Source organism: Penicillium paradoxum (assembly GCF_028828445.1).
Source record: "Penicillium paradoxum strain IBT 22861 chromosome Unknown utg000004l_segment0_segment0, whole genome shotgun sequence".
In the NCBI taxonomy this organism is placed as follows: domain Eukaryota; kingdom Fungi; phylum Ascomycota; class Eurotiomycetes; order Eurotiales; family Aspergillaceae; genus Penicillium; species Penicillium paradoxum.
In genome coordinates this window covers 3,195,524-3,217,930 of record NW_026643182.1, presented here as the reverse complement: position 1 = coordinate 3,217,930, position 22,407 = coordinate 3,195,524, and the positions used below count along the sequence as shown (strand labels likewise).

Sequence of the window (22,407 nt, the reverse complement as noted above, 5' to 3'; positions counted from 1 at the left end):
GAGTGGAGAAGGAAGGGAAGAAGAAGAAGAAGAAACTGGGGGGAGGAGAGGGTATTTATGTGTTTGGGGAAGGCTGAAGGCGACGAGAGTCAGCAGGGTGGGCGACGAGTTCTTTCCCCAACAGGAAGGGACCTGGGTGGTGCCTTCCTCGACAGAGGCACATATGTTAGCTGAACTCACGTGGGTGGAAAGGAAGAGACATTTGGAAAGCTCTGGTCTATAGAAGAAAGTTATATACAATGATCTAGTCTTGATAGCTCTCCAGAACTGCTTCAAACCCCCAATCAAAGCTTTGCCGCAGGTGACAAGAGGTGCTTCATCTCAGAGTTGGGGTATTCCACATTTTGAGACGAGTCAGGGCGCTGTCGATCCCAAGCCCATTTCTCTGCCAATTCGGGCGCCAGCTCGCCCTCAAGCATTTGTGCGATATACTTGCCAAGCACAGGGAAGAACTTGAAGCCGTGGAATGAACCACAGGTTGCGACATAGAGTCCCTTGGAGGCGGAGTGGGGAGAAATAATGAAATCAGAGGTTGTAGTAAAAGCGTCCCTGTTCAAACATTAGATCTCAATCGTCATGCTGGATGTTGAGCTTATAGTACTCACCAGCAAATCCGGTGTTTCGTCATCTCCCAATCTGCACTCTCGGGTCCATACCACAGATTCCTAGACTCGACAATATCTTGCTTGAGAGGTCCAGGAACCTTCCACTGGTTATAATCGTGTGTGGGGGGTGGAGAAGAGATATAGCTGCCAGGCAAAACCTCGCGAGTGTTTGTGAAAATCTTCGATCCCCACCACTTGAGCTCTCCATCCTTCGTAGGGGGAATACTACCGATAAAAGGCTTGCCTGTTGACAGTTAGCGGAATTTGTGAAACAAGATCAGAAAACGTACCCTCTTCGGGAGTATAACCCTGGAAGCCGACAGGCATATCCTTATACTTCTTCAGCTGCTCCTTGCTGAGCTGTGCCATTCCAGTAGTAATGCCAGCAGCCAGAATCCTCTCTCCAGCCTTAAGGCCGGGATTGCCACTCTTTGCAGCACTCCATTCTAGCAATGTGGGTGTGAAAGCTCCAGCTGCAACGATCACATGTGTGGCCGACAGGGTCTTCCCGGACTTGATCTGGACACCAGTACAAGAGCCGCGGCCATCGAATTCCAAAGTTGTGACATCAGCTGTCACGTACTTGACACCCAATTCCAGGCACTTTTTCGTGACTGCTCGAAGAGCATCCCCAGCGGCAGCCCAGCCACTCGCTCTGTTCACGAGAACCTCTTTGACGCCGGTGTAGTCAGCATTGTCAAAGATTCCGCCGTAAAGCTTCCGGGCCTCTGCAACAGGTAGGGCAATAATATCGTTATGACGACCAAGCTCCTTGTGATGGGTGATGACGTTTTGCGCATAGTCGCTTCGACATGTCCAGTATACCCCAGTCTGGTGGAAATATGGCTGCCAGAGCGGATCGGACTTGAAAATATCTTGAGCCTCAAGAGCTAGTCTGCAGTAAATTTTGTCGTCGTAATCGGCGCGAACAACTTTATTCCAATCCCATGATGCTGCCACGCGGGACTCGGCATCGTATGCATCGCGGTCAACCAGCGTTACCGACGCATTGGGATATTTTTGGATGAGGTGATAGGCAGTTGACACACCAAAAACACCAGCGCCAATAATGAGGTATGAAGAGTTGCCTGAAGCCATGTGGAAAACGATGTGATGCAAGTAAGTCTCGACGGTTACTTGATAAGATGGTGGACTCTTTCTTTATACTTGCAAGCTTGAGCGGGGAGGGAGAACTACAGATATATGGCAACTCTCCGTGTTATACCCAGATTTCCACGGAATTGATCAGTAACTTATCTATTCACTGACACTTAGAATTGACACTTAGAATCGCATGGCTTGAGGAACAACAACTCCGGTCTCGCCTCGGAGTACCTATGCAGGTACGTTGTGTGTATATCGGGCGGGGGATCCGATCAAGCCGATCACATGAGGCCTTAAACTGACTGCATCAATCTTGGAAGTTCAACACTTTAAATCCGATTAGGAAGGGGAATCCCTTCGTCGATCCATGGACGAGGCCTTCGATCCACTTTTTCCCCACGGGCACTCTTGTTTATTCCTCTTTGGGTTTAGTGCTGCTGACACGGTTGGACGCCCTAGGCTTGTCTCGCAGATTGTCAACGCGTTTTCCGTGGGAAAGTGATGCCAAGATGGTGCCTTTTCCGCCGGCATTCTGTGCCTTGTGTAGAACTATTGAACAATTTGGAATTCACAAAGCCAGATTACAATGATGTATGGGGACAAAAAAAGTAATAGGAAGACATCGAAAGACATTGTGGTCTTGGCTTCTATATGACGTCTTTGGATTACTTTCCATGAAGCTGACCAGCGTCTTTTCTTTCAAACAGGACTGTCAAGGTCTGTCATATAACCACAGACCAGTCTCTCTATCATTGCTTTTCCAAAATCACAACCTTGCTGCCATAATCAGTCTTGAAGGGGAACTGCAGACCAAGGTTCATCAATGTCGCACCCGAGTAAACCGCACCACCATCGATCTTGTATGAAGACTGTGCATCCAGTCCCTGCAATCTAATGCGCGGCCAGGAATGATCAATATTAGGAGCGAGCTGGTAGACAAACAACACAGCCTGCTGACCATCCTCAGCAGTATACAGCACAGCAGGCCAGTTCGAGTCCTCTGGAAGGTTCAAGCGCCACATATCACCGGTGAGCACAATGGGGTTTACTTTCTCCGCGAGAGCAATGAGCCCCGGCAAAGCAGCTTTCTCTTCCGCAGGCATTTCAGCCGGGTCGAGTTCCAAGCCAAACGACCCGCCCATCATTGCGACATGTCCCCGGAATTCCACCGGCACTGTGCGACCAGTCTGGCCGTTTGGCACGGCAGACAGATGGGCACCCATCGCGCTGGCCGGGTAGGCGAGCGAAGTACCGAACTGGATGGTGACGCGCTCCACGGCATCTGTGTCATCTGATGTCCAGATCTGCGGGAAGTACTGCAGAATACCAGGATCGAAACGGCCACCACCTGAGGCGCAGCCTTCCCAAAGCACATCAGGGAATTTGGTTGTCAGTTCGTCGAACACGCGATACATGCCCAGCATGTAGGCATGGTTTGTGGCAGGGGAAGGAAGTTCGTGCATGCCCCGGTTGTTATCCCACTTAATGTAAGTGATGTCTGCACTGTTGAGAAGATCGGTCATGAACTTGATGATGAAGTCTTGGACGGCGGGGAGAGCGAGATTCAGCACGAGCTGGGTGCGTGCCTCGGTGCGAGGGTAGGGTCCTGCGTGCAGAACCCAATCTGGGTGCTCTTTATACAGAGTGGATTTTGGACTTATCATTTCGGGCTCGACCCAGATACCGAAGCGCAGATTTGTGGAGGTGTTGGCGGCTTTCAGATTTGTTACATTCTTCACAATAGGGCCTAGACCATCTGGGAAACGCGCAGGGTTCGGCGTCCAGTCACCTAGTCCAAGAGTGTCGGAGGTTCGTGGGTATTCCTTGCCGAACCATCCATCATCCAGAACGAAGAGCTTGGCGCCTACTTCGGCGGCTTCCTTTGCCAGGTCGAAAATCTTGCCCTCGTCGAAGTCGAATACTAATCCTTCCCAACTATTGAGTAGCGTAGGACGGTCACTAGTGGCAAATTTGCTCTTGATGAGATGGTTGCGGTACAAGCGATGCAAGGAGCGCGACATGCCACCAATGCCACTATTAGAGTACACGGAGACGCACTCTGGAGAGGTAAGGCTTTCTCCGGGTGCCAAATTCCAGGACAGGTGGTTGGAATTGAAGCCTAAGAGGGCACGTGTGAAGCCCTGCGAGCCTTTCTCGACCTCCACCGAGAAGGATCCCGTGTACACAAGCGAGAATCCCCATGCCTCGCCATGGGATTCGGTGGTAGTGGGCTCCACCAAGGCCAGGAAAGGATTGTGGAAGTGAGACGAGTAGCCATTCGTACTTCCAAAGCTCTGAACGCCGTATTCGACCTTTCTCCTCTGGCGCTGAGCTTCCCTTGCCCAGTCTCCGCGCAGACTAATCATGTCCAGATTTTCAAATGGCAAGTCCACACTCAGACTGGCCAAAGATTCGATTGTGATATTCGCCTTTCCATGGTTGGTGATATTGACGCTACGCGCGATGGCATCATGCTTGGGGAAGATCGAGTACGAGAGGTCGGCAGCAACATCACTATACTTGTCATATAGATGAATGACCAAAGTGCTGACATCCTCCTCCGATCCTGTTGTTGCCGGCAAACCAGACAGCGCGGGCTTGCCGGGAATGATCTTGTGCGATTTGTACTCGAATTTTGACACGGTATATCCTGCGGACTGGCGAATGCGAACAGCAGGAATTCGAAAATCCCCTCGTCCTTGATCTGGAAACTCGCGGCGCACACGGCCTGAGGCACCATCACAACCATTGACCTCATTGACAGTCTCCAAAGGGATATCAGCTCCGACAGAGCCGCCGAAGTGATCTCCTAGGAGATCACCAGTGATATTATCCACATGGAAACGGTACGAAACGCTTTTGCCATTGAGGGCAAAAGAAGTGCCATCTGCCACAATCGCTGTAGATTAAGTTGATTAGATTTGCAGTCCCATATTGAAGGATTTTAGTCAGTTGTCAGTAAATAACTCACGTTTTGCGCTCAGGTCCGTAGCCATAACAGCTGGGGTTTGTGCAAGTAGAGCTATGAAGCTCGTAGCTAATGCAATACGCCTTGAAAGATGACTCATTTTAGCTGCTGTTACTCTCTGGCGTTACAGACTCAAAAAAACAAGCCAAAATCCAGAAATGCATACCTTTGTATCTCTATCCCTAGCGTGAGGGGGTTACATCCACGGTGGTGAATAACCGGTCGATAGCTCGGAGTATATCAAACTCAAGCAACACTGCAAGTCGGTATCGATTTCTCCGAAAAAAGACAAATCCCTAGTCCGTTGAACTGTAGTAACTTCCAAGATGCCGATCACCAGCATACTTGGTATTGCTCAGCAGTATATATGCTCGGGTGGAGTATTGCGGGGTGCCAACGCGGAGGAAACGCCGGGGAAACTCCGTGTCGCAGGCGGTTTTGAACGTCGTTGATTGGGCAAAGAACCTCTTCATTCCGCCTCCGATGAGCTGTAAATGTCTTCTAGATCCTCAATCCTTCGAAGTGCTCCGGCAATGACGTGTCTATCTCAATTGCTATGAGAAATGAGATTAGCAGAAGCCTGTTCGGCCTGCCGGTAAATTGATCATTTCCCAGTCAAGCCAGGCCTGACTCTCATAATGTTAGTAAAGATACCAGAGGACGCGAGGTTCCAGCACCCGGTCGCTCGTGTATGTCTTGTTCTGTCCGAAGTGTGGCCTGCGATCGGAAGGATATCCCGGTGCCAAAAACCAAGGCCTCTTTCGCAAAAGAAACAATACCTATGGGGAATATATCATTATCTAGAAGCGTAAGATGCTCTCTACCAGATCAATCTCTCTGCATCAAGCTAGTGCATTCTGAATTTCCTCTTCCGAGAACCAAGTACCATGCAAGATATATATATCCGGGCCAATTGCCCGAGAATTTGATGCACGGGATTCTCGCTTTATCGGCACGGTAAGCCCGCTCATATTCGGCCCGAATAAAACGAGAACTAGCAAGAATAGTCTCTCGAATGATTCTTACTTTTCAAGTTAAAACCCACGGGAAAGAAGGAAGACATACGCTATATAGAGTAACCTAACCAACCTTGAATGGTTCTGGGTAGAGTTTCTTGATCTAATTTGTAAGAACGACATTGGCACAGAGAGAAGTTCTCGTCGGCTTAAAAGGACACAAGGAGATACTATCAATAGAGCTAAGTAGTAAGGACTAAGTTAAGTTGAAGCCAAGATCCACGATCTAGTTAACCCCAGAGGCGGTGACGAGGGCGGTCAATTGGATTTTTATATCAAATCAATGCCCCTCAACAATTCGGCCAAAATAAGCAGCGTGCTCGTTTGTCAATTATATAACGACCCAATGGACGAAAGCGCTCAGAATATCGTTGACTATAACGAGAGCTTACGCAAGGTATATATCTCACCGGTATGTTAATGAAATGCAGAAAAGTGACAGAATGTAGATATCAAACAGCCTTGACAATGCTCTGAAGACATTTGGTGCCTCCTCGAGGCAATATCAGATCATACTTGGGATGTTGAGAGAATGCTTGCAGGATATCGAAGAGGAAGAACAGAAGCAGAGCAAAACCCAGGTGGTTGATGCAGACATGCTCAGTATGGCGATGGGATTTTTGAAGATTGGGAAATGAGCATGGCAGGCTTTGGCAACATTTGTGTGGATTTGGATACCCCTGTCGATTTAGTTTGATGTATTTAAAGCGAGATATGTCAGCGGCATGTGTTGAAGCGATTTACATTTCAAATGATGATACACGTACATGGCCACGAGGATAGATGAATCACGACTCGATCCGTATAGATAGTATGAATACAAATTGTATCTTCATTGGGACAGATGTGCGGGCCAATGTGTAGATAGAAGAATCAATAAATGGTCACGACCAAGCACATGTATGCACGGGGGGATACACTAGGGAAATGTCGAGGTAGATAGGAGAATCTCCCTCTCAATAAGATATCCAAAACACCCCATGATCCCGGATTTGAATGACAAATAAACAGCCAGCTTCCTGGAATGCCATGCAACAAACTCCAAAGTGTATGCAATCGTAAGACATGTCATGAGATGGCGTGGTCGCGGAGGAAGCCTTTGATCTCCGCACTCGCCGGTGCATCAAAGATAATGGCAGCCGTTGGTGCCCGTCTGTGGGATTTGCGCGGACGATCCAGCCGGTCAGGAGCTCCGATGCCAAGAACGGGGATTTATTAGGTATTTTCATCATTGTTGCTCTGAATTGAAGACTGGCATCGTCCTTCTCAGTCAATCAATGGTTTCTTCTGGTTGCCGACAATAGCGGCGCCTATATGGCTGAGCGCGTTGGGGTCGTTTGGTCGTACAATGGCTGGAAGGGGTAGCATAGGGTTATCCGGGTTGACATGGGCGGCATCTCGTGCGGCTTGCTCAATCGCTTCCATTTCTTCCTTGCAACCGGCGTGGTCAAGAGGGCAGACTACGATTGGTTGTCGGATGGTAATGTCCCTTGCGGAGGTTAAATGGGCCTGTTGGGGATTAGTTTTGGAAGTTCCTATGGCCAGGGCACCAAGGGAGGAGACTAACTCGAACTGTGAGGTAGTACTCAATTTTATATAGACTTGCTGTGGTTGTGAAGCCGCTCACACCATACGTTGGAAATGCCGTCCTACTCCTAGGCAGTATCCCCTCTGCGTCGCGCATGTCCTTCGCAGGGAATACCAATCCCAGGTTTGTTAAATAGCCCGATTGGGGAAGTTTCACGCCAATGCTCTCCGTCTTCTTGGCTATATTCTTGCTCTTGCGCTGAGGCTCGTCGCCTTCGTGGTTATAGATGATCTCTTCGTCTATCCCAATTGTGATCTTGCTGATGGTCACTTTACGCGCTTTGCCCATCCAGCTCTCATTCGGTGACAGCTTGACGTAGACGCTGACAGGATCGAGAGGACCGTAGGACCACCGGGGTAGTGAAATCGCTAATGTGACCAAATGATCTGATACACGCTCCGCCGACTCGGGACGATTGTACATGCCGAATGTGGAGAGTGTGTCGTAGCGCGCAATGGGGACCGGAAAGCTATATTTGTGTTGCTGTTGTTGCCCTTGTTGGACCGTCACCACCATTTCATAGTATGTCTCGGCGGTACGACTCGATAGCTGTAGACTAGCTGGCGGAACACGCCGAGAGGCATCGCGACCACCACGGCCAAAAGGAATGAAGAGAACAAAGGGCAGATCCATCGATATTACTTCCTCGTACTCCCGTCCGGAAGGACATCGAAACAGGAGCATTTCTTTGCCCACAATATCCGTGATCTCCTTCCGTGGCGGAGCCAGGCGTTTCTTTGTGACGGAGTCGGCCGAAGGGTGGATTGTCTCGCGACGGAGGAGGGAGATCGTGACGAGCGAGATGTTGACTGGAGCTGTAATGCCAGCGCAGGGTCGGATTTCGACCTTACCCTCAATTCGTGGCTTGGATGGTCAGTCAATGGGGCCGGGTGACCAGGGGGGCCAAACTCGTCGCATGTATCGCAGGGCGCTTACCATGGTCGCAGAGATTCCCGGATATCCGATCAGAAAATTGCCATTTGCGGGGCCTGAAACGCGCACGAAGGCGGCCATCTCGAATCAACCGTGCCTGTCGCACCATGGACATGCAGCGGAGGATAGTCGAGTTGTGGGGAATATGCGAGTGGACGGGATCCTTTCGCACGTTTCATAAGGGTTGAACGGCGTTTCGGGTTGAATAGGAGGGTACTCAGGGCCGGAATAAGAATTTGGAGGGGGAGTTTGCTCAGGCAGAGTAGTCCAGGTGTTGAGGTTCGAAACGGTGAAGAGCTGAGCTTTCCAACGTCCGCCGAGTTGTGGTGGGGAAAGCTGAACCGAGCCCCCAAGAGCCACACTAAGTTACTTGAGCCTCTACTTTGTACGGCATTGGGCCTATTGTACTTACTCATGGATTCTACCTGAAAGGGAGGTAGGCCGATCTGCCAGATCTGGGAGATCGGCCCAATCTGCCCACATTATCCCTTGTATATGTACAATGTCCGTGGTCGCCCAAATCCCAATGTCATCATCGTCATCACACATACGAGACTACCCTAGTACCGGACTCTCCGGAGCTGTAGATGTCGTGAGAGGAGAGCCATTTATATCGAGGCGGAATCCTGAGAGGATGTGCTCACGTCTCGGTCAAACAAATACATGCCAGTTCCAGATGCAGAACCATGGGCGAGGAAATGGCGGTTGCACTGGCAACGGATTGGAATGACATCGCTTGCTCCACCCTCTTCCTCCACATCCTCCACCTTCTTTCAGATATCGCATTCACTTTACTTCCAACTTCTACATCTTGATCATGCCTCCTCGTCGCACAAAGAACGGTCCTGCAAATGGCCCATCCGGGCAGTCGACCTTGTCCTTTGGATCCCAGGCTCGAGTGACAAAGCCAGTCACCACACCTTCTCATAAAGCCAAGGCCCTAGACTCGCCGGCCCTATCCGAGAAATCCGCCTCTGCTACGCCGGAGCCCCAGCAGTTGTCGGTCACCCCGACCGAGCCCTCCAAGCCCCATGTCGCAGAGCTTGTAGTACGACAGCAAGCGGCAGCTGAACACCAAGCGCCCCAATCGGAAGAAGACAAGCGGGCACTGAAGTTGACCAAGCAAGACATCTGGCGATACTGGCAGCCGCAAGAGAAGACACGCAAAGCACCTCGGGGTAAGTCAAGTGTGCGATAGAGGTCGGAGGTAAAACAAGAAGCTAATTCGACTCAACAGCCCACCAGCAAGGTCTGGATGTGGAGGAAAAGATCCTTAGGCATTTTGATCTTTCGAGTCAATATGGAGTAGGTCATCCCAGCATGGCTCCGGAATCTCTTGTCTAGAAGCCATCTAACATCCGACTTTCTTTCTAGCCCTCCATTGGAATCGCTCGAGTCAAGCGCTGGAGACGCGCAAACTTACTGAAGCTGAACCCACCGATCGAAGTCCTCACCGTTCTTCTCAAGGGCAAGAACACGAAGGAACGAGCCTATATTGATGAATTGTTATCATGATCTCTGGGAAAGAAACTGAATGAAGTGGCGTTGGTCAACTTGCATGGATTTGGCGTTTTTTGGGCGTGGGAAATTCATGAGATACGAATGACACATGAGACTTCTGGGGCTTTCCATCGTAAAATGAGAGGCTCTCATGGTTCCTGTCGAGGCTGAGTTGGTATGATCCAATATACGGAGTACACCATATTGAAACCAGGCCCTTGCGACGTTGTTTCCCAGCCCCCGAGGGGGAAAAAGCACATGTGGAATCAAACAACTTCCACAGTTTCACCGCAGAACCATCGCCGGAAGCTCGCGGATCCTGGTCGGCTTCAATGGAGAATTTCATGTGAACTGAGGTATTTCTAGGACTCATCGATGATTCATCTCCCTGTGCCAGATTTATTGAACCTACACCCTGACAGGGGCTTCGATGATCAAACCGTTGGCGGAGGGTCTTCAGCGTATACGAGGCATTTGCCCGATGCGACGAAGTGCCTGATCCTGGAGGGGCCGCTGATCCCAATTTAAAAGCCTGTCATCGAGAAGTTGATTCTAGGGTATCGTGCCGAAACGGTTTACCCATCCAATCGTCGATCTGCCATGTCTATAATTATCTTCACTTTTAGAAGATCAGAGAATCACAATCGGAAATTTGGACGCAGAAACAGGGCGAAATAATCAACGCCATCTCATTTCGGTTCAGAGTGCGATCTTCCAGGGTCCGTGTTCAAAGTGACAATGGGTCTGTCCGGACCCGCCCCCGCGATGTTGGAGGTTGCTTTTTTTTCCCCCAGACTCTCCGTGGATATGATGTCTGCGAGTGCGAAAAGCTTGGGATCCTTAGATCATAGTCAATCCGGAGTCTTATTGGATATTATTTGTACAATCCAAGTTAGTCATGTACTCCGTACCCCGTACTCCGTACGGGGTACCAGAGTTGCTTTGACTCTCAACCGTTCTCATTCGCTGCACCCTGAAATGACCCCTAAGCCCAATGGAGATGTTTCGCCCGTCACGCTCTTTTGCTCTTTCAAGTGCACGGTCAAGTGGCTGGGCACATAGTCTCGCCTGCCCTAGGGCTGGGTGGCGACGCTAGTAGAGGCCTCGTGCCATGTGATGGGTGCTTTTTTTTTTCCTCCTTGATCTTCTTGATCAACCCCACGCCGTCATTACCTACTATCGTTCTTGGCGTTGTGTTTGTCGCGCACAAAGGCGAAGCTTCTGGTCCAACCAACGTCCTAGTTGGGCGTGGGCCCGCTAAATGTCTCACTTTGGCTGGACTCCGGGGACCTTTGCAGCCCGCTATCGTCTCACGTCGGCCCGCATGTCCTCCATACTCCATATTCTGCGTTCCGTTCTCTGTGCACAGTGAGCACAAGTAGTCAGGTGCGGACTTGCCATTTGATCCCCTAGCCAGTGTATTCAGCCGTGCTCCGTACTCCGTACGGAGTATGCAGGTACGGAGTAGAGCTCTCCACGATCGACTGATAGCTCTCGGAGGTTCACCGGCAACTTGGCGAGTCTGCGGTTATTTGATTATCCCAGGTCATATTGCATAGTTATGAAGCCCGATGCAAGCCTAGAGATCCAATGCCGATGGTTTTCGAGGCCTTGGGCCTTTGTGCATTTCCCTGTACGTTCACAAGGTCAAGTAGTCCAGTGCCTAGGTTTCAACGGTATAGTATTGGATATCAAGTTTCGTCACAGGGTTTCCGATGTCTCCTGAGTTGGGGCCTCTGAATCAAGGAACCAAGAGGGAGCCCGTGGGTTACTCCAAAGCCAATGGCCCCTTGAGATTAATTGTGCACCGGGCCAACGCCCAAGGCGGTCTAGCGCGATGCTACATGGCGTCCATCGCTCTTTCCCCGGATTTTCCGACTTGACGCCAATACGCTGCCCGTACGGAGGCAAGTACGGAGTAGGCATCCAAGTACCCAATACACAGTCCCTCGCCCGTCTCTCCCTGCCCCTCTTTGTATCCTGTACAGCGGACACCCCGTTTGGGCCACATCGACCAGGTGGCTGTTCTTTGGTACGTCATGGAATTCCTCTCCTGTACTCCGTACACCACACCCTGCTTTGGAGCCCACATTGGCCTGCCTTGACTTACACAGGTCTGTCTACAGCTGTACGACCCAATATGGATTGCAACGGGTAAGTGTCCCGTACTCCATACTCCACACAAAGTACGGAGTATGGACTGTACGGAGTACCGTCTAGACTAAGGGTCTAGTCTGACTCGGTGGAAATTAAACCCCGCCAACTCCATTCAGTTGTCTGACTAACTGCAAATGGGAGGTCCTCGACAAAAAAAGAACCTTGCCACTGATTCAGCCTTTGGTGGCTTTTTCCCCATTGCTACTAGTATAGTCTCGACTTGGCACTGCGGGCATACGTACACCGTACGAGACATCCGCATCATGAACCCAACCTTCCCTGCTCTAACGTTCAATCGGGTGCGGGCACCCAGAATCCGGCGTCAGCCTTTTGGCCTTGGCCATACATTCAGCGGTCCGGGGCCCCAGTCCGGTGTAATTACGGATCTGAGTCAACCGCGGCCCTGGCCTGCTTTGGGGTAGATTGCCTCCCATTAAGCATGCGGAGACATGTGATGGTCCCACGCGCCAACCTTCAGTGCGACCCTGTCCAGGGGTTTCTCCATGGAGGTGGAGAAGAGAGTGACTGGCAAAGCTTATAAAAAGGGCATCACCCCATCCAAGGCCAGACCTTTTTCTTTCTTCTCGACAACTCATCCGCATTCGCTATACTTGACTGTCTTTTCCGACACGCCGTTTCTTAATATCAGTTATTTCAACTCAGTTATTTCGTCAAGATGAAGTTCTCTACCACCCTTGTTGCTCTCGTTGCTGCCGGCCTCGCCAGCGCCCAGCTTCCTGATGTTCCCGCTTGCTCCGTACGCATTCCCTGACGACAACGATCTATCGAGGGAACGTCTCCACTAACACTCACTTTTAGCTGAGCTGCTTCGTCACTGCTCTGTCCAGCGACGGCTGCTCCGAGCTCCTCGACTTCGAGTGCCACTGCCAGAAGACCGAGCTCGTCTCCAGCATCACCCCCTGCGTTGAGAAGGCTTGCGAGTTCGAGGACCGCGTCGGTATGTTGATACCCCACTCCCCTGAAGCCTCAACGCCACTAACCTACTCTCCCCAGCCGTCTCCAACGCCGTCACCGACCAGTGCAAGTCTGCCGGCCACCCCATCACCATTGACCCCATTGAGAGCGAGGGCGGCTCTGCCACCACCACCTCCGAGTCCTCCTCGGAGACTCCCGCTCCCACCCCCACCGAGACCTCCGCTGAGCCCACCCCCACCGGTGAGGAGTCCACCAGCGCCGAGGAGTCCACTTCCACCGCTGAGCCTGAGCCTACCGCTCCCACTACCAGCGGCTCCGCCGTTCCCACCGGCTCTTCCGGTGTCCCCACCTCCACCCCTCTGGTGACCAAGACTGGCACCGCCGCTCCCTCGGCCTCCTCGCCCGTCTTCAACGGCGCTGCCAACGTCAAGGGCAACCTCGCCGGCGTTGCTGCCCTCGCCGCTGCTGCCGCTTACGTCCTGTAAATATACCTATACCTAATCTGAGACGATTGTCGGTCTTTTAAGATCGGCCCGGTTTAAGAGATCGGATTTGTTTCCTATTTGTTGGACGGGTCGTTTTGAGGTCCGGGAATCGGTTGTCTCGCTGTATAGTTGACACCCTTAATACCATGCGCATCTCGTTTCATCTTTAGGGTGAGACTGCTGCTTTTAATTTGATTTATGACCTTTTGAAGATTGATTGCATGGACCTATTCCAGTAGACTGAATGCAGTTCTAGGGCAGATCTTCGAGATCTTGATCGTAGATTTCATTAATATCTGGCGATGCAAAAAGTGCATCCACAAATAGCAACAAGAATATATACTACCTTGGGCTGACTTAACGAGACAACGCAGAATTGTATGTTGATTCCTCGGCAACCTCAGGAGTTCATGATAAGACCAATGTGATTGGATCGATATCGTTATTTCTGGATCCCAACTAGAATGATATTCACCCTCACCTACTAGAAAGGGCTAGTCGGATGATTCACATGTTAGCTGATGAGAGACATAATCTCTATGATAGGGGAGTGATCATGAGAGACAAAACCATTTCAGGAAGTTTAAGATGCCCAAGAGGCCTTAGAAGCCCAAGGGCAGGTTAATTGACATAGGCCCATTCATTGTTCCTCGTGGATCGGACGATATATAAACTCAGTAACCTAAAGGGGGGGGCCCAACAAAGTCCCGAGGCTGCGCTACTTAGCATCTTGATATACAACTTTTTTTTTATTCTTTGATTCTAGACCTTGCATCACCCGCCACACATCCTAAATGTATCTTTATCGCCTATTGAAATCATTATTCAAAACGGGAGGCTCAAAACCCAGACTCCGACCTCTGCCCCGCGCCACAGGACCCCTGATCTGCCCATACAAAGTAAGAGCGCACAAAAGTCCCTCCTTTCGACCTTTTCTCCAAAAGAGCCTCCAGTCCTGACAAACCTCCCAGGGCCCATCTGTCCTCCTCTCCCCCCAATACAACAAAGGCTCTGCCTTCCCCGACAATGAGCGCACAACGTTCAAGCTCCACAGCCTCCTGCCGCCAAACATCCAGACTCTGGATGAACAGGTCCAGCGCGCTTACCAACAGTACCAAAGCAGGACGGACAATCTAGCCAAGAATACTTTCTTGGCGAGTATGAAAGCCCAGAATGAAGTGTTGTACTACAAGGTTTCTGACATCATCTTGCATGGAATGTGTCATATTTGCAGACTGACAGGGGATAGCTCTTGCAAACGCACCTCAAGGAGATGTTTAGTGTGATTTATACGCCGACGGAGGGCGATGCGATTCAGAATTACTCGCGGCTGTTTCGAAGGCCTGAGGGGTGTTTCTTGAATATCAATGATCAGGATTCTTTTGATGAGTATCTTGCTACCTTTGGGTCTGCGGAGGATGTGGATTATATTGTCGTTAGCGACGGCGAAGAAGTATGTATATTTCTGGTTGTGTTTTGGATGTTTGGGCTTACAGGTTTGCTACGCAGATATTGGGCATCGGAGACCAAGGCGTCGGGGCCATTTTGATCTCCGTTGCTAAGTTGGTTATTACCACGCTCTGTGCTGGGATTCATCCTTCGCGACAACTTCCTGTTGTTCTGGATTGCGGAACGGATGTAGGTTGTTCTACTTCTTGGGATTTCAATATACTGACAATGCGTGCAGAACGAGGAATTGTTAAACGACAGACTTTACCTAGGTCTACGACAGCGTCGTGTCAGGGGAGAGAAATACGATGAATTCGTGGACAACTTCGTCAAAGCTGCTCGCAAACAATTTCCCAAGGCTTACATCCACTTGTAATACTTCTTTTTGTCGAATCCTTCGAATCCTTTGAACTACAGCTAACGAGCGACCAGCGAGGATTTCGGACTAAGCAATGCACGAAGAATCCTCGATAGATACCAGGCGCAAATACCCTGTTTCAACGACGATATCCAAGGCACAGGGTGCGTCACACTCGCAGGGATGTTAGCCGGTCTTGAAGTCAGCGATGTCAAACTGGAAGATGTACGCGTGGTAATCTTCGGCTCTGGAACTGCCGGCATGGGCATCGCCGACCAAATCGCAGATACCATCGCGACGGAGACGAAAAAATCCAGAGCTGAAGCATCGAAGCAGATATGGTACGTATCTACAATATTTACAGAAAAAGAGATACATCGTCCCTGACACTATCTATCCAGGTGTCTCGACAAACCCGGTCTCCTAATGAAATCCCACGGCGACCAGTTAACCGATGGCCAAGTATCTTTCGCACGAGACGATGAGGAATGGTCAGATGAGGGTCGAGATCTCCTTTCGGTTGTTAAGAAAGTCCATCCACATGTGCTTATTGGCACGTCTACGAAACCCGGCGCGTTCACTGAAGATGTCATTCGAGAGATGGCTGAACATGTAGACCGTCCGATTGTCTTCCCGCTTAGCAATCCGACACGACTGCATGAGGCAAAGCCGCAAGATCTCTACGAATGGACTGAAGGGCGAGCTCTTGTTGCTACGGGTAGTCCATTCCCGCCGGTTGAGTACAATGGTGTGGAGTTCGAAATCGGTACGTACTCGGATCTTATACGAATGAATATTGAGTGTATTAATGGAGTTGTAGGAGAGTGTAACAATTCAATGTGTTTCCCGGGGATCGGTCTCGGGGCAGTCCTCTCACAGTGTCGTCTCATTTCGAAGAAGATGTTGGTTGCTGCAGTGGAAGCGTTGAAGGCGGAGTCACCGGCCCTGAAGGACTCGAGTAAACCGCTGCTCCCGGATGTGCAGGATGTGCGTCAAATCAGTGTGGATATTGCTGCTGCGGTGATTAAGTGTGCGGTGGAGGAAGACCTGGCGCAGGCGGAGGGCATTCCTACTACTGATAAGGAACTGCGAGAGTGGATTCAGGCTCAGATGTGGGAGGCTGAATATCGTCCTTTGGAATACGAGGAGTAACTCAGACGGAGAGTCTGTTTGATACCATTGTGTGACTGACGTACATAGATCGCAGCGGACTATTAGGAGCTGGGTTTGAATTTCATCGTTTCAAGTAGACTCTGCATAGTACGATCTGCATGTACAGCTAGTATCTGGAAGATTTCCTGTCTGAAGAATCACCATGCGATAGAGGACAAGCTTCTACCAGCCATAGCAGCGATACAATTCCCGAATCAAACCCGAGGTCCTAATGTAAATGCATTATGTTACAACATGTTCAGTAACTTCAAGCCATATGTGACCCACGAATTGAAGAAAAAGCTAAAGAAACGCAAATGAAGCAAATTGAAAATCGACCATGAACATTCATGGAACCCATAAACGCATAAATCCTCCAACTTCCTGGCGACAAGTCACGCAGCTGCTGAAGTTATTCATGGCAAGACTAACGCGACAATCCTCGCAAATGCACAGACAGCGACAGGGCCAGGTGATGATGGCTCGTGGGCTGGTCTGGCAGACTACACAGGGTGGGCCGTTGGGACCGAGACCCTCTGCGCCAGATTCCCACGTGCGGGCACCAGAACTGCCTGAGGTCTCCGAGCGACGGGAAAGGATGAGCTTCTCGAGGATTTCAGATTCCTCTTCCGCAGTGGGTTTCCGTCCTTCGGATTCCGACTGCATGGCGTTTAACTGATGCAGGCGAGATGAGAAGATGATCCGGGATCTCTCCCTTTCAATTTGCTGCTGGTAGCGACTGCGCGTCATGATCTGCGGGCCGCCCTGGTTGGTTTTAAGATGCGCAGCTAGGATTCTGGCTTCTTCTCTACTCTCGCGATCGCGTGGGTCCAGAAGACGGGCGAGGGTGCTCATGTCAATCAGAGGATCTTGGAGTGGTGGGCTTGATCTATCTGCGTACGGCTCGAGCTGGGTAGGAGTACGACGACCGTCTTCGGATGGGTAATCCTCCCATTCAGACTGCGAGGCATTGGTAGACATAGATAGCACACTTGTTGTGTCAAAGTCGTCGGAAGGCGGGTGGTAATCTGAGGTATGATCTTGGTTTCCCCAAGCACCACCAATTTTCCACCAACCGTACAATCTATCATCCAACCGACTCTCGTCCGGGCTCATCCAGTCCGGCCGATTCGCGCGCTCTCGCTTTCTCATTTCAACCTCCACGTCAAAGTCGTGGTCGCGGGGAAGTTCGAGTTCTCCATCATCAGAGAGGATCCAGAAATCCAACGGCTGTACTTGACTCGCTGTGCTACTACTAGACTGTCGTCGACGGTGACCAACAAGGCGTTTCAGCCACATTGGCCGAGCGGTAATTCCGAATCGATCCAGCACATTGCTGAGCCCGAACGCGATCCACCGAAGCATTAGCAGGGAAATTGCGCGGAAAAACGACAGCACATGCCACAATCTAATAGATACTCGGACTGCGCCAACTCCCCCAAGCTCCGCTCGAGAGCGCACAGCACGAGCACCGTTCTTAGGTTTCTCGAATTTTTTCTCGCGGTTGTATCCACTCTCCCAATCACCAGATTGGTCTGGCATGTCGAAACTTGAGAAACCCATGGCTTCGATAGGCCGGGTGTTTGGCTCGCCCTGCCATTCCCCGAAGGACGAAGATCTCATTCTCGAAGCTTCAATCTCAGAAAGCCGGTCCTCTTCTAGCCATGTCATTCGCCGCGCAACGACTGCCTTTCCCTCGTTCAAGAACACCGCCTCACTTGCGGCAGTCAGGGCGACATAACCGATCCGAAGCAATGTGGTGTAGAAGTCTTCGTGTCTATTGATGCGAATATTTCTTATTTGATTCGAGCCTTGCATGTTCTCGTGCGCCATCAGGAAGCGGTCGTATAACGAGACGGGTTGATCTTCCGTGGGCAGTGAAACAGCGGTGATGGTAAGTGCCAGCGTGTATATTGAAAGACAAATCACAATACCACCCAGTAAAAACATATGAGGGATAAATCCCACGATGCAAACAGTCGGAAACTTGAGTACGCCAGTTTCAATGCTGACGGGCGGGCCGCCTTCTAATCCCCATAGCATAGCTGCCATGAAGCAGGCACCCCAAAATGCGGTATTGAACAATCTGTATTTGCTCTGCTTTCCGAAAACTTCTAGTATGTGGGAGGTGGCGCTATTGCAACACGATATCAATGCAATGAGTAACAGTTCCGGCGTGACATTCATGCGCTCCAAGACTTGGGATCGTGTGAGAAGTTGGAGAACCGAAGTTGAAGTATCGTCGGACCCAGCGGAAAGCGCACTGAGGGGGTTCTTTTGGGGAAGGCCGAACATGCCTAGTCCGATCGATTTACTGATCATCGACTCGGCTTCCGCAAAGGCGATTGAGTGTTCAAAGATAGACATCCCCGTCTCGGTCATCACAGGCCTGCCCTGCAATGCGCACGATAGTGTTTCCACAAAGTGACTCAAGCAAAGGAGCATGAATGTCGGCCAGAGTAAGGAAAATGATCCATATGGGAGCTCAGAGGAGGTTCCACGAGCCATGTTCACAGCATTGCACGACCTTTCATCGGACTCCCATCCTAAGATAGTAGAACTCAGCGAGTAAAGAGCACCTCCATCACTGGAGTAGTCGAACGGAAGTTGTTTCCCGGGGTATCCGTAGCGCATTGTCGAAAAAGAAGGCGATGTCTGACATCGAATCCCACGGAGAAGTCCAACAATTTGAGAAGTAAAGAGAAGTATGGGGATCAGTCGGAGAGCCGTGCGCCTTTCCCAGCCTAGTCGGAGGTGTCGCCGTGTAGAGGCATAGATAGTGATTCGGTTGAGGATGAGCGCCTAGTTCTATTAGCATGGCGAGTATACATGTCCACGGCGGGAGCGCCTACCTCCACCAAACAGGCAAATGACCAAAGACTTGTCAGGTAACTGAAAAAGCCACCTAGTTTCTTGACAGCACCTAAGAATTCGGCAAGATAGTAGCCGCTCTCCTGGGTGGCTGCTTCGGCAAGCTCATTTGAAGCCATGTTCACTGCGTGTGTTGCTGCCGCGTTATCGGCTGCAGCCACTGCCGCTGGGCCAGCCTCACCCCAAAAGGATTTTGTAAGAGCTTGTATTCCAGTTATTCTAGCAAGTGTGTGGGGAACCGTTCGGAAGGCAAATGTCTCGGCGTGTTGAAAGGCACGAAGGGGAGAGGTCAAGAGTTGATGCGGTAAAGAGGAAATTGACGAAGTTTCGGGCGATAAAGTTGTAGTATTCATATGCTGTATCAAAGTCGGACTAGATGAGGTTGGTATTGTGGAGGATTCCACGATGCCTGACATGATGGACCTGTGTTGCGGTGTTGCGGTGTTGTACGGTATGCACCCTTATCAGTGATCCGGGGGAGATGCAATCAGCCCTGGAAGGCCAGTGCATGCGGAGATCGTGGACACGGGCAAGTCCAACGGTCAATAGTCAAATGATTGGATGACAAGATTGAAGACCACAGTGAGCACCGCTCCTGTGAACTGCATCCCGCAAACCAAAACGTACGATGAAAGAGCGGGCTTCACCATGGCGGGCACTTCCCGGGCCTGAGGTCATTCCGATCGCTGAGTAAGCAATACCGAGGCCCGGCCCACTTCCAAGGCAGGAATCCCAGTGTCGACCTACGTACGAACACAGGTTGTTAGGTGTTGAAGGGTCAGATATGATAGACTAGCCGATGGAAAGATGAGCTATGGCCTTGGATTGGCCTCCATGGAGCAATAAGGTGGGATGGCTTTACAACAACTTGCTATCATTCTCACTTGACTACATGTAGATGGTCATAGTGTTCAATTATGTATCCTATGGTCCAAAGCCCTGAATCAGTGGTAGTCTGACAAGCGCGCAACCATTGGAAGTGTTGATCTACCATCATCTTTAGACAATTCGGCCATGGAGGAATAAACCGCTTGCATATGCTCAGATGGGATAAGAGAAAGTATCCGCGAATATCTAGAGTGCTGAGAAAAAGAAAAGGAAAAATCTCATGTTAGAATTATTCTATCCCATAGAATACAGGTCGTGGCAGAAAGGCACGACCAGGCCTGTATGAGCCAGTCCGGAACTCCTGGTGGTATTATCATAAAAAGTCAAATGTCTTATGTCGTGGCGCCGTGAGTCATTGCAGCGATGATGAGAGCCGAGACACATATACCTGACGCCTCAGTCAGCAAGGTGAGAAACCTTTGCAAGACCAGAAGCTGAAGGCACCAATGTACGCATCAAACATCCAAGTAATCGGCAGCCATCAAGAGTTCGAGGCATAGCTCAGGCGGAATATCCATGTCCGGAACGTTCGCTTTGTCCTTGTGCTTTTCATTATAGCAAAGGTATTCGCAGACCTTTTCGATGACCATGCCACTGGAAAGGGGGAGACAGTCTGTCAGCAAGTCTTACAGCCAAAACATGACACAACCCGAGTAAGACATACGGGAACTCATCGAGCACACAGCGGCCGGTGACACCCTCAGAGAATTTGCCTGTGAGTGGTTAGTGAAAACCCGTGCCGCGATGGATTTTGAATCCACGTACTCGAGGGGTCCAGCATGCGTCGGATGGTCCCTGAGACACAAGCTACATTGCGGGGGATGATGAATTCAAATCCATCGCGCGATACTAAAGTCACAAATTCAGAATTCGAAGATCCCGACATGATTGACGCGTCTTTGCGTAGTTGTAAGAAGTTGGGAGTTGTGGAGCGAAAGAGCCTTTTGAAGGTGGGCAGATGGTCCGTGCAGAAGCTGCTGTGACGCACCCGATGTCGCGCGTTGCTGGGAAGTCAAGAGGACGAGATAAAACAACAAACCGAGCGATGGGACGTTTAACAATTCCATTGACTCGCTTTCGAGCATCACACTCGTTTCTTCGTGTCTCATCAAGGCCGATCAATACATGCAATGTTGGCCATGTCAACGATCAACGATTGTCAAAACATGCTTCGTTGATATATACTACGCGAGCATTCTCATCTCAGCCCGAGAAAAGCAACAATGACATTTTATTTCAGCCTGGAAACCGACTTACCGGGCGGAATTGCATGATTACTGGCGGCACCTCCGGTATCGGCTTCGCCATTGCCGAGAGATTCCTCCAAGAAGGAGCATCGACCGTAGTCCTCGTAGGTCGATCTCAAGCTCGCCTAGAGGAAGCAGCCTCAAAACTCAGGTCTCTCACCTGCACACTCCCAGATCTTGACGAAAGCAATGGCGAAGTCGCAACTCGAGCCCCAGAAGAAGACAGCCAGCAAGACAGCCGAGGAAAGATTCGACTACTTGTGGGCGACGTCTCAGATGTTGGATCATGGATGCGTGAGCTCGAAAAGGAAATGGTAAGCTATCTCAATTATCCTAGAGGAAATTTTATCTAACCATCATCCAGGCAAATGTAGATATCCTGGTCAACGCAGCAGGAATCTCGATATCAAACATACTCGCAAGATCTGAGCTGGAGGATATCTCCACAATCCTGCGTACAAATCTCGAAGGTGCAATGCTCACCTCGCGAGCTTTAGTTCGTGCCTCTATCCGGAGCCGGATACGCAATCGGAATGATACAGCAGCGGGGAACAAGCCTCCATCCAAATGCATCATTAATGTCTCCTCTTTACTCGCACTCAAGGGTGGAACTGGTGCAGTTCCGTACGCTGCTTCCAAGGCTGGCATTTTGGGTCTGACAAGATCATTGGCCGTCGAGGCCTCGGCTTCGATGAAAGACATTGTCATCCGATCGAATGCTATTGTGCCTGGGTACATTGAAACGCCAATGATTGCAGGTATGCCAGGTCCTTCTTTATTGTCGGTGAGTTTGCTGATATCAACCCTGTTTAGATTTCACACCCAATGAAACGAATAGACTAAAGGATACCATCCCTCTTCGAAGATTTGGGGATCCGCGTGAGATTGCTGATGCGGCTGTCTTCTTGGCCCAGAATGAATATGCTAACAATTGTGTGCTTAATCTCGACGGTGGACTGAGTGCTGTTTGATTGGCCTCGATTGAGAGATGTACATACTCTCAGGGGAGCAGTTTTGTATACAATATAGATCGCATGTAGTCCGAAAAAGGCAGGGTATGAACTTCTACGTAAACACAAAAACAAAATCTTGTTCAGTTGCAATCTATCAACTTTGGAGAACACCATGTTGAAGTTAAAAAGGAAATCCA

The 22,407-nt window shown here is 50.4% G+C and overlaps 10 protein-coding genes across 10 annotated transcripts; 5 read left to right on the top strand and 5 right to left on the bottom strand.

Annotated features, from left to right (window-relative positions):
* Nucleotides 1-284: 284 nt before the first annotated feature.
* On the bottom strand, nucleotides 285-1,703 carry N7457_004910 (NAD(P)/FAD-dependent oxidoreductase; the record flags this gene model as incomplete). The annotated part of the gene is made up of 3 exons (XM_057175955.1): nucleotides 285-549; nucleotides 606-849; nucleotides 896-1,703. The coding sequence occupies 3 exons, from the start codon at nucleotides 1,701-1,703 to the stop codon at nucleotides 285-287; spliced, it is 1,317 nt and encodes a 438-aa protein (XP_057033002.1).
* Nucleotides 1,704-2,458: 755 nt separating this feature from the next.
* Nucleotides 2,459-4,705, bottom strand: N7457_004909 (alpha-galactosidase; the record flags this gene model as incomplete). Its single annotated transcript, XM_057175954.1, has 2 exons — nucleotides 2,459-4,608; nucleotides 4,681-4,705. The coding sequence occupies 2 exons, from the start codon at nucleotides 4,703-4,705 to the stop codon at nucleotides 2,459-2,461; spliced, it is 2,175 nt and encodes a 724-aa protein (XP_057033001.1).
* Nucleotides 4,706-6,039: 1,334 nt separating this feature from the next.
* Nucleotides 6,040-6,331, top strand: N7457_004908 (uncharacterized protein; the record flags this gene model as incomplete). Its single annotated transcript, XM_057175953.1, has 2 exons — nucleotides 6,040-6,105; nucleotides 6,143-6,331. 2 exons carry the CDS (start codon nucleotides 6,040-6,042, stop codon nucleotides 6,329-6,331), a joined length of 255 nt encoding a protein of 84 aa, XP_057033000.1.
* A 628-nt stretch (nucleotides 6,332-6,959) lies between these two features.
* On the bottom strand, nucleotides 6,960-8,295 carry N7457_004907 (arrestin C-terminal domain-containing protein; the record flags this gene model as incomplete). Its single annotated transcript, XM_057175952.1, has 3 exons — nucleotides 6,960-7,202; nucleotides 7,261-8,145; nucleotides 8,218-8,295. The coding sequence occupies 3 exons, from the start codon at nucleotides 8,293-8,295 to the stop codon at nucleotides 6,960-6,962; spliced, it is 1,206 nt and encodes a 401-aa protein (XP_057032999.1).
* A 736-nt stretch (nucleotides 8,296-9,031) lies between these two features.
* N7457_004906 (putative DNA polymerase delta subunit 4) lies at nucleotides 9,032-9,729 on the top strand (the record flags this gene model as incomplete). The annotated part of the gene is made up of 3 exons (XM_057175951.1): nucleotides 9,032-9,392; nucleotides 9,452-9,519; nucleotides 9,589-9,729. The coding sequence occupies 3 exons, from the start codon at nucleotides 9,032-9,034 to the stop codon at nucleotides 9,727-9,729; spliced, it is 570 nt and encodes a 189-aa protein (XP_057032998.1).
* Nucleotides 9,730-12,547: 2,818 nt separating this feature from the next.
* N7457_004905 (CFEM domain-containing protein) lies at nucleotides 12,548-13,292 on the top strand (the record flags this gene model as incomplete). The annotated part of the gene is made up of 3 exons (XM_057175950.1): nucleotides 12,548-12,628; nucleotides 12,691-12,829; nucleotides 12,886-13,292. 3 exons carry the CDS (start codon nucleotides 12,548-12,550, stop codon nucleotides 13,290-13,292), a joined length of 627 nt encoding a protein of 208 aa, XP_057032997.1.
* A 794-nt stretch (nucleotides 13,293-14,086) lies between these two features.
* On the top strand, nucleotides 14,087-16,251 carry N7457_004904 (NAD-dependent malic enzyme; the record flags this gene model as incomplete). Its single annotated transcript, XM_057175949.1, has 8 exons — nucleotides 14,087-14,191; nucleotides 14,264-14,485; nucleotides 14,542-14,745; nucleotides 14,802-14,930; nucleotides 14,980-15,113; nucleotides 15,174-15,440; nucleotides 15,501-15,865; nucleotides 15,920-16,251. The coding sequence occupies 8 exons, from the start codon at nucleotides 14,087-14,089 to the stop codon at nucleotides 16,249-16,251; spliced, it is 1,758 nt and encodes a 585-aa protein (XP_057032996.1).
* Nucleotides 16,252-16,599: 348 nt separating this feature from the next.
* Nucleotides 16,600-19,538, bottom strand: N7457_004903 (putative ubiquitin-protein ligase (Asi3); the record flags this gene model as incomplete). The annotated part of the gene is made up of 2 exons (XM_057175948.1): nucleotides 16,600-19,053; nucleotides 19,104-19,538. 2 exons carry the CDS (start codon nucleotides 19,536-19,538, stop codon nucleotides 16,600-16,602), a joined length of 2,889 nt encoding a protein of 962 aa, XP_057032995.1.
* Nucleotides 19,539-20,465: 927 nt separating this feature from the next.
* Nucleotides 20,466-20,896, bottom strand: N7457_004902 (elongin C; the record flags this gene model as incomplete). Its single annotated transcript, XM_057175947.1, has 3 exons — nucleotides 20,466-20,604; nucleotides 20,675-20,723; nucleotides 20,776-20,896. 3 exons carry the CDS (start codon nucleotides 20,894-20,896, stop codon nucleotides 20,466-20,468), a joined length of 309 nt encoding a protein of 102 aa, XP_057032994.1.
* Nucleotides 20,897-21,280: 384 nt separating this feature from the next.
* On the top strand, nucleotides 21,281-22,228 carry N7457_004901 (SDR family NAD(P)-dependent oxidoreductase; the record flags this gene model as incomplete). Its single annotated transcript, XM_057175946.1, has 3 exons — nucleotides 21,281-21,571; nucleotides 21,622-22,015; nucleotides 22,071-22,228. The coding sequence occupies 3 exons, from the start codon at nucleotides 21,281-21,283 to the stop codon at nucleotides 22,226-22,228; spliced, it is 843 nt and encodes a 280-aa protein (XP_057032993.1).
* Between the last annotated feature and the right edge of the window lie 179 nt (nucleotides 22,229-22,407).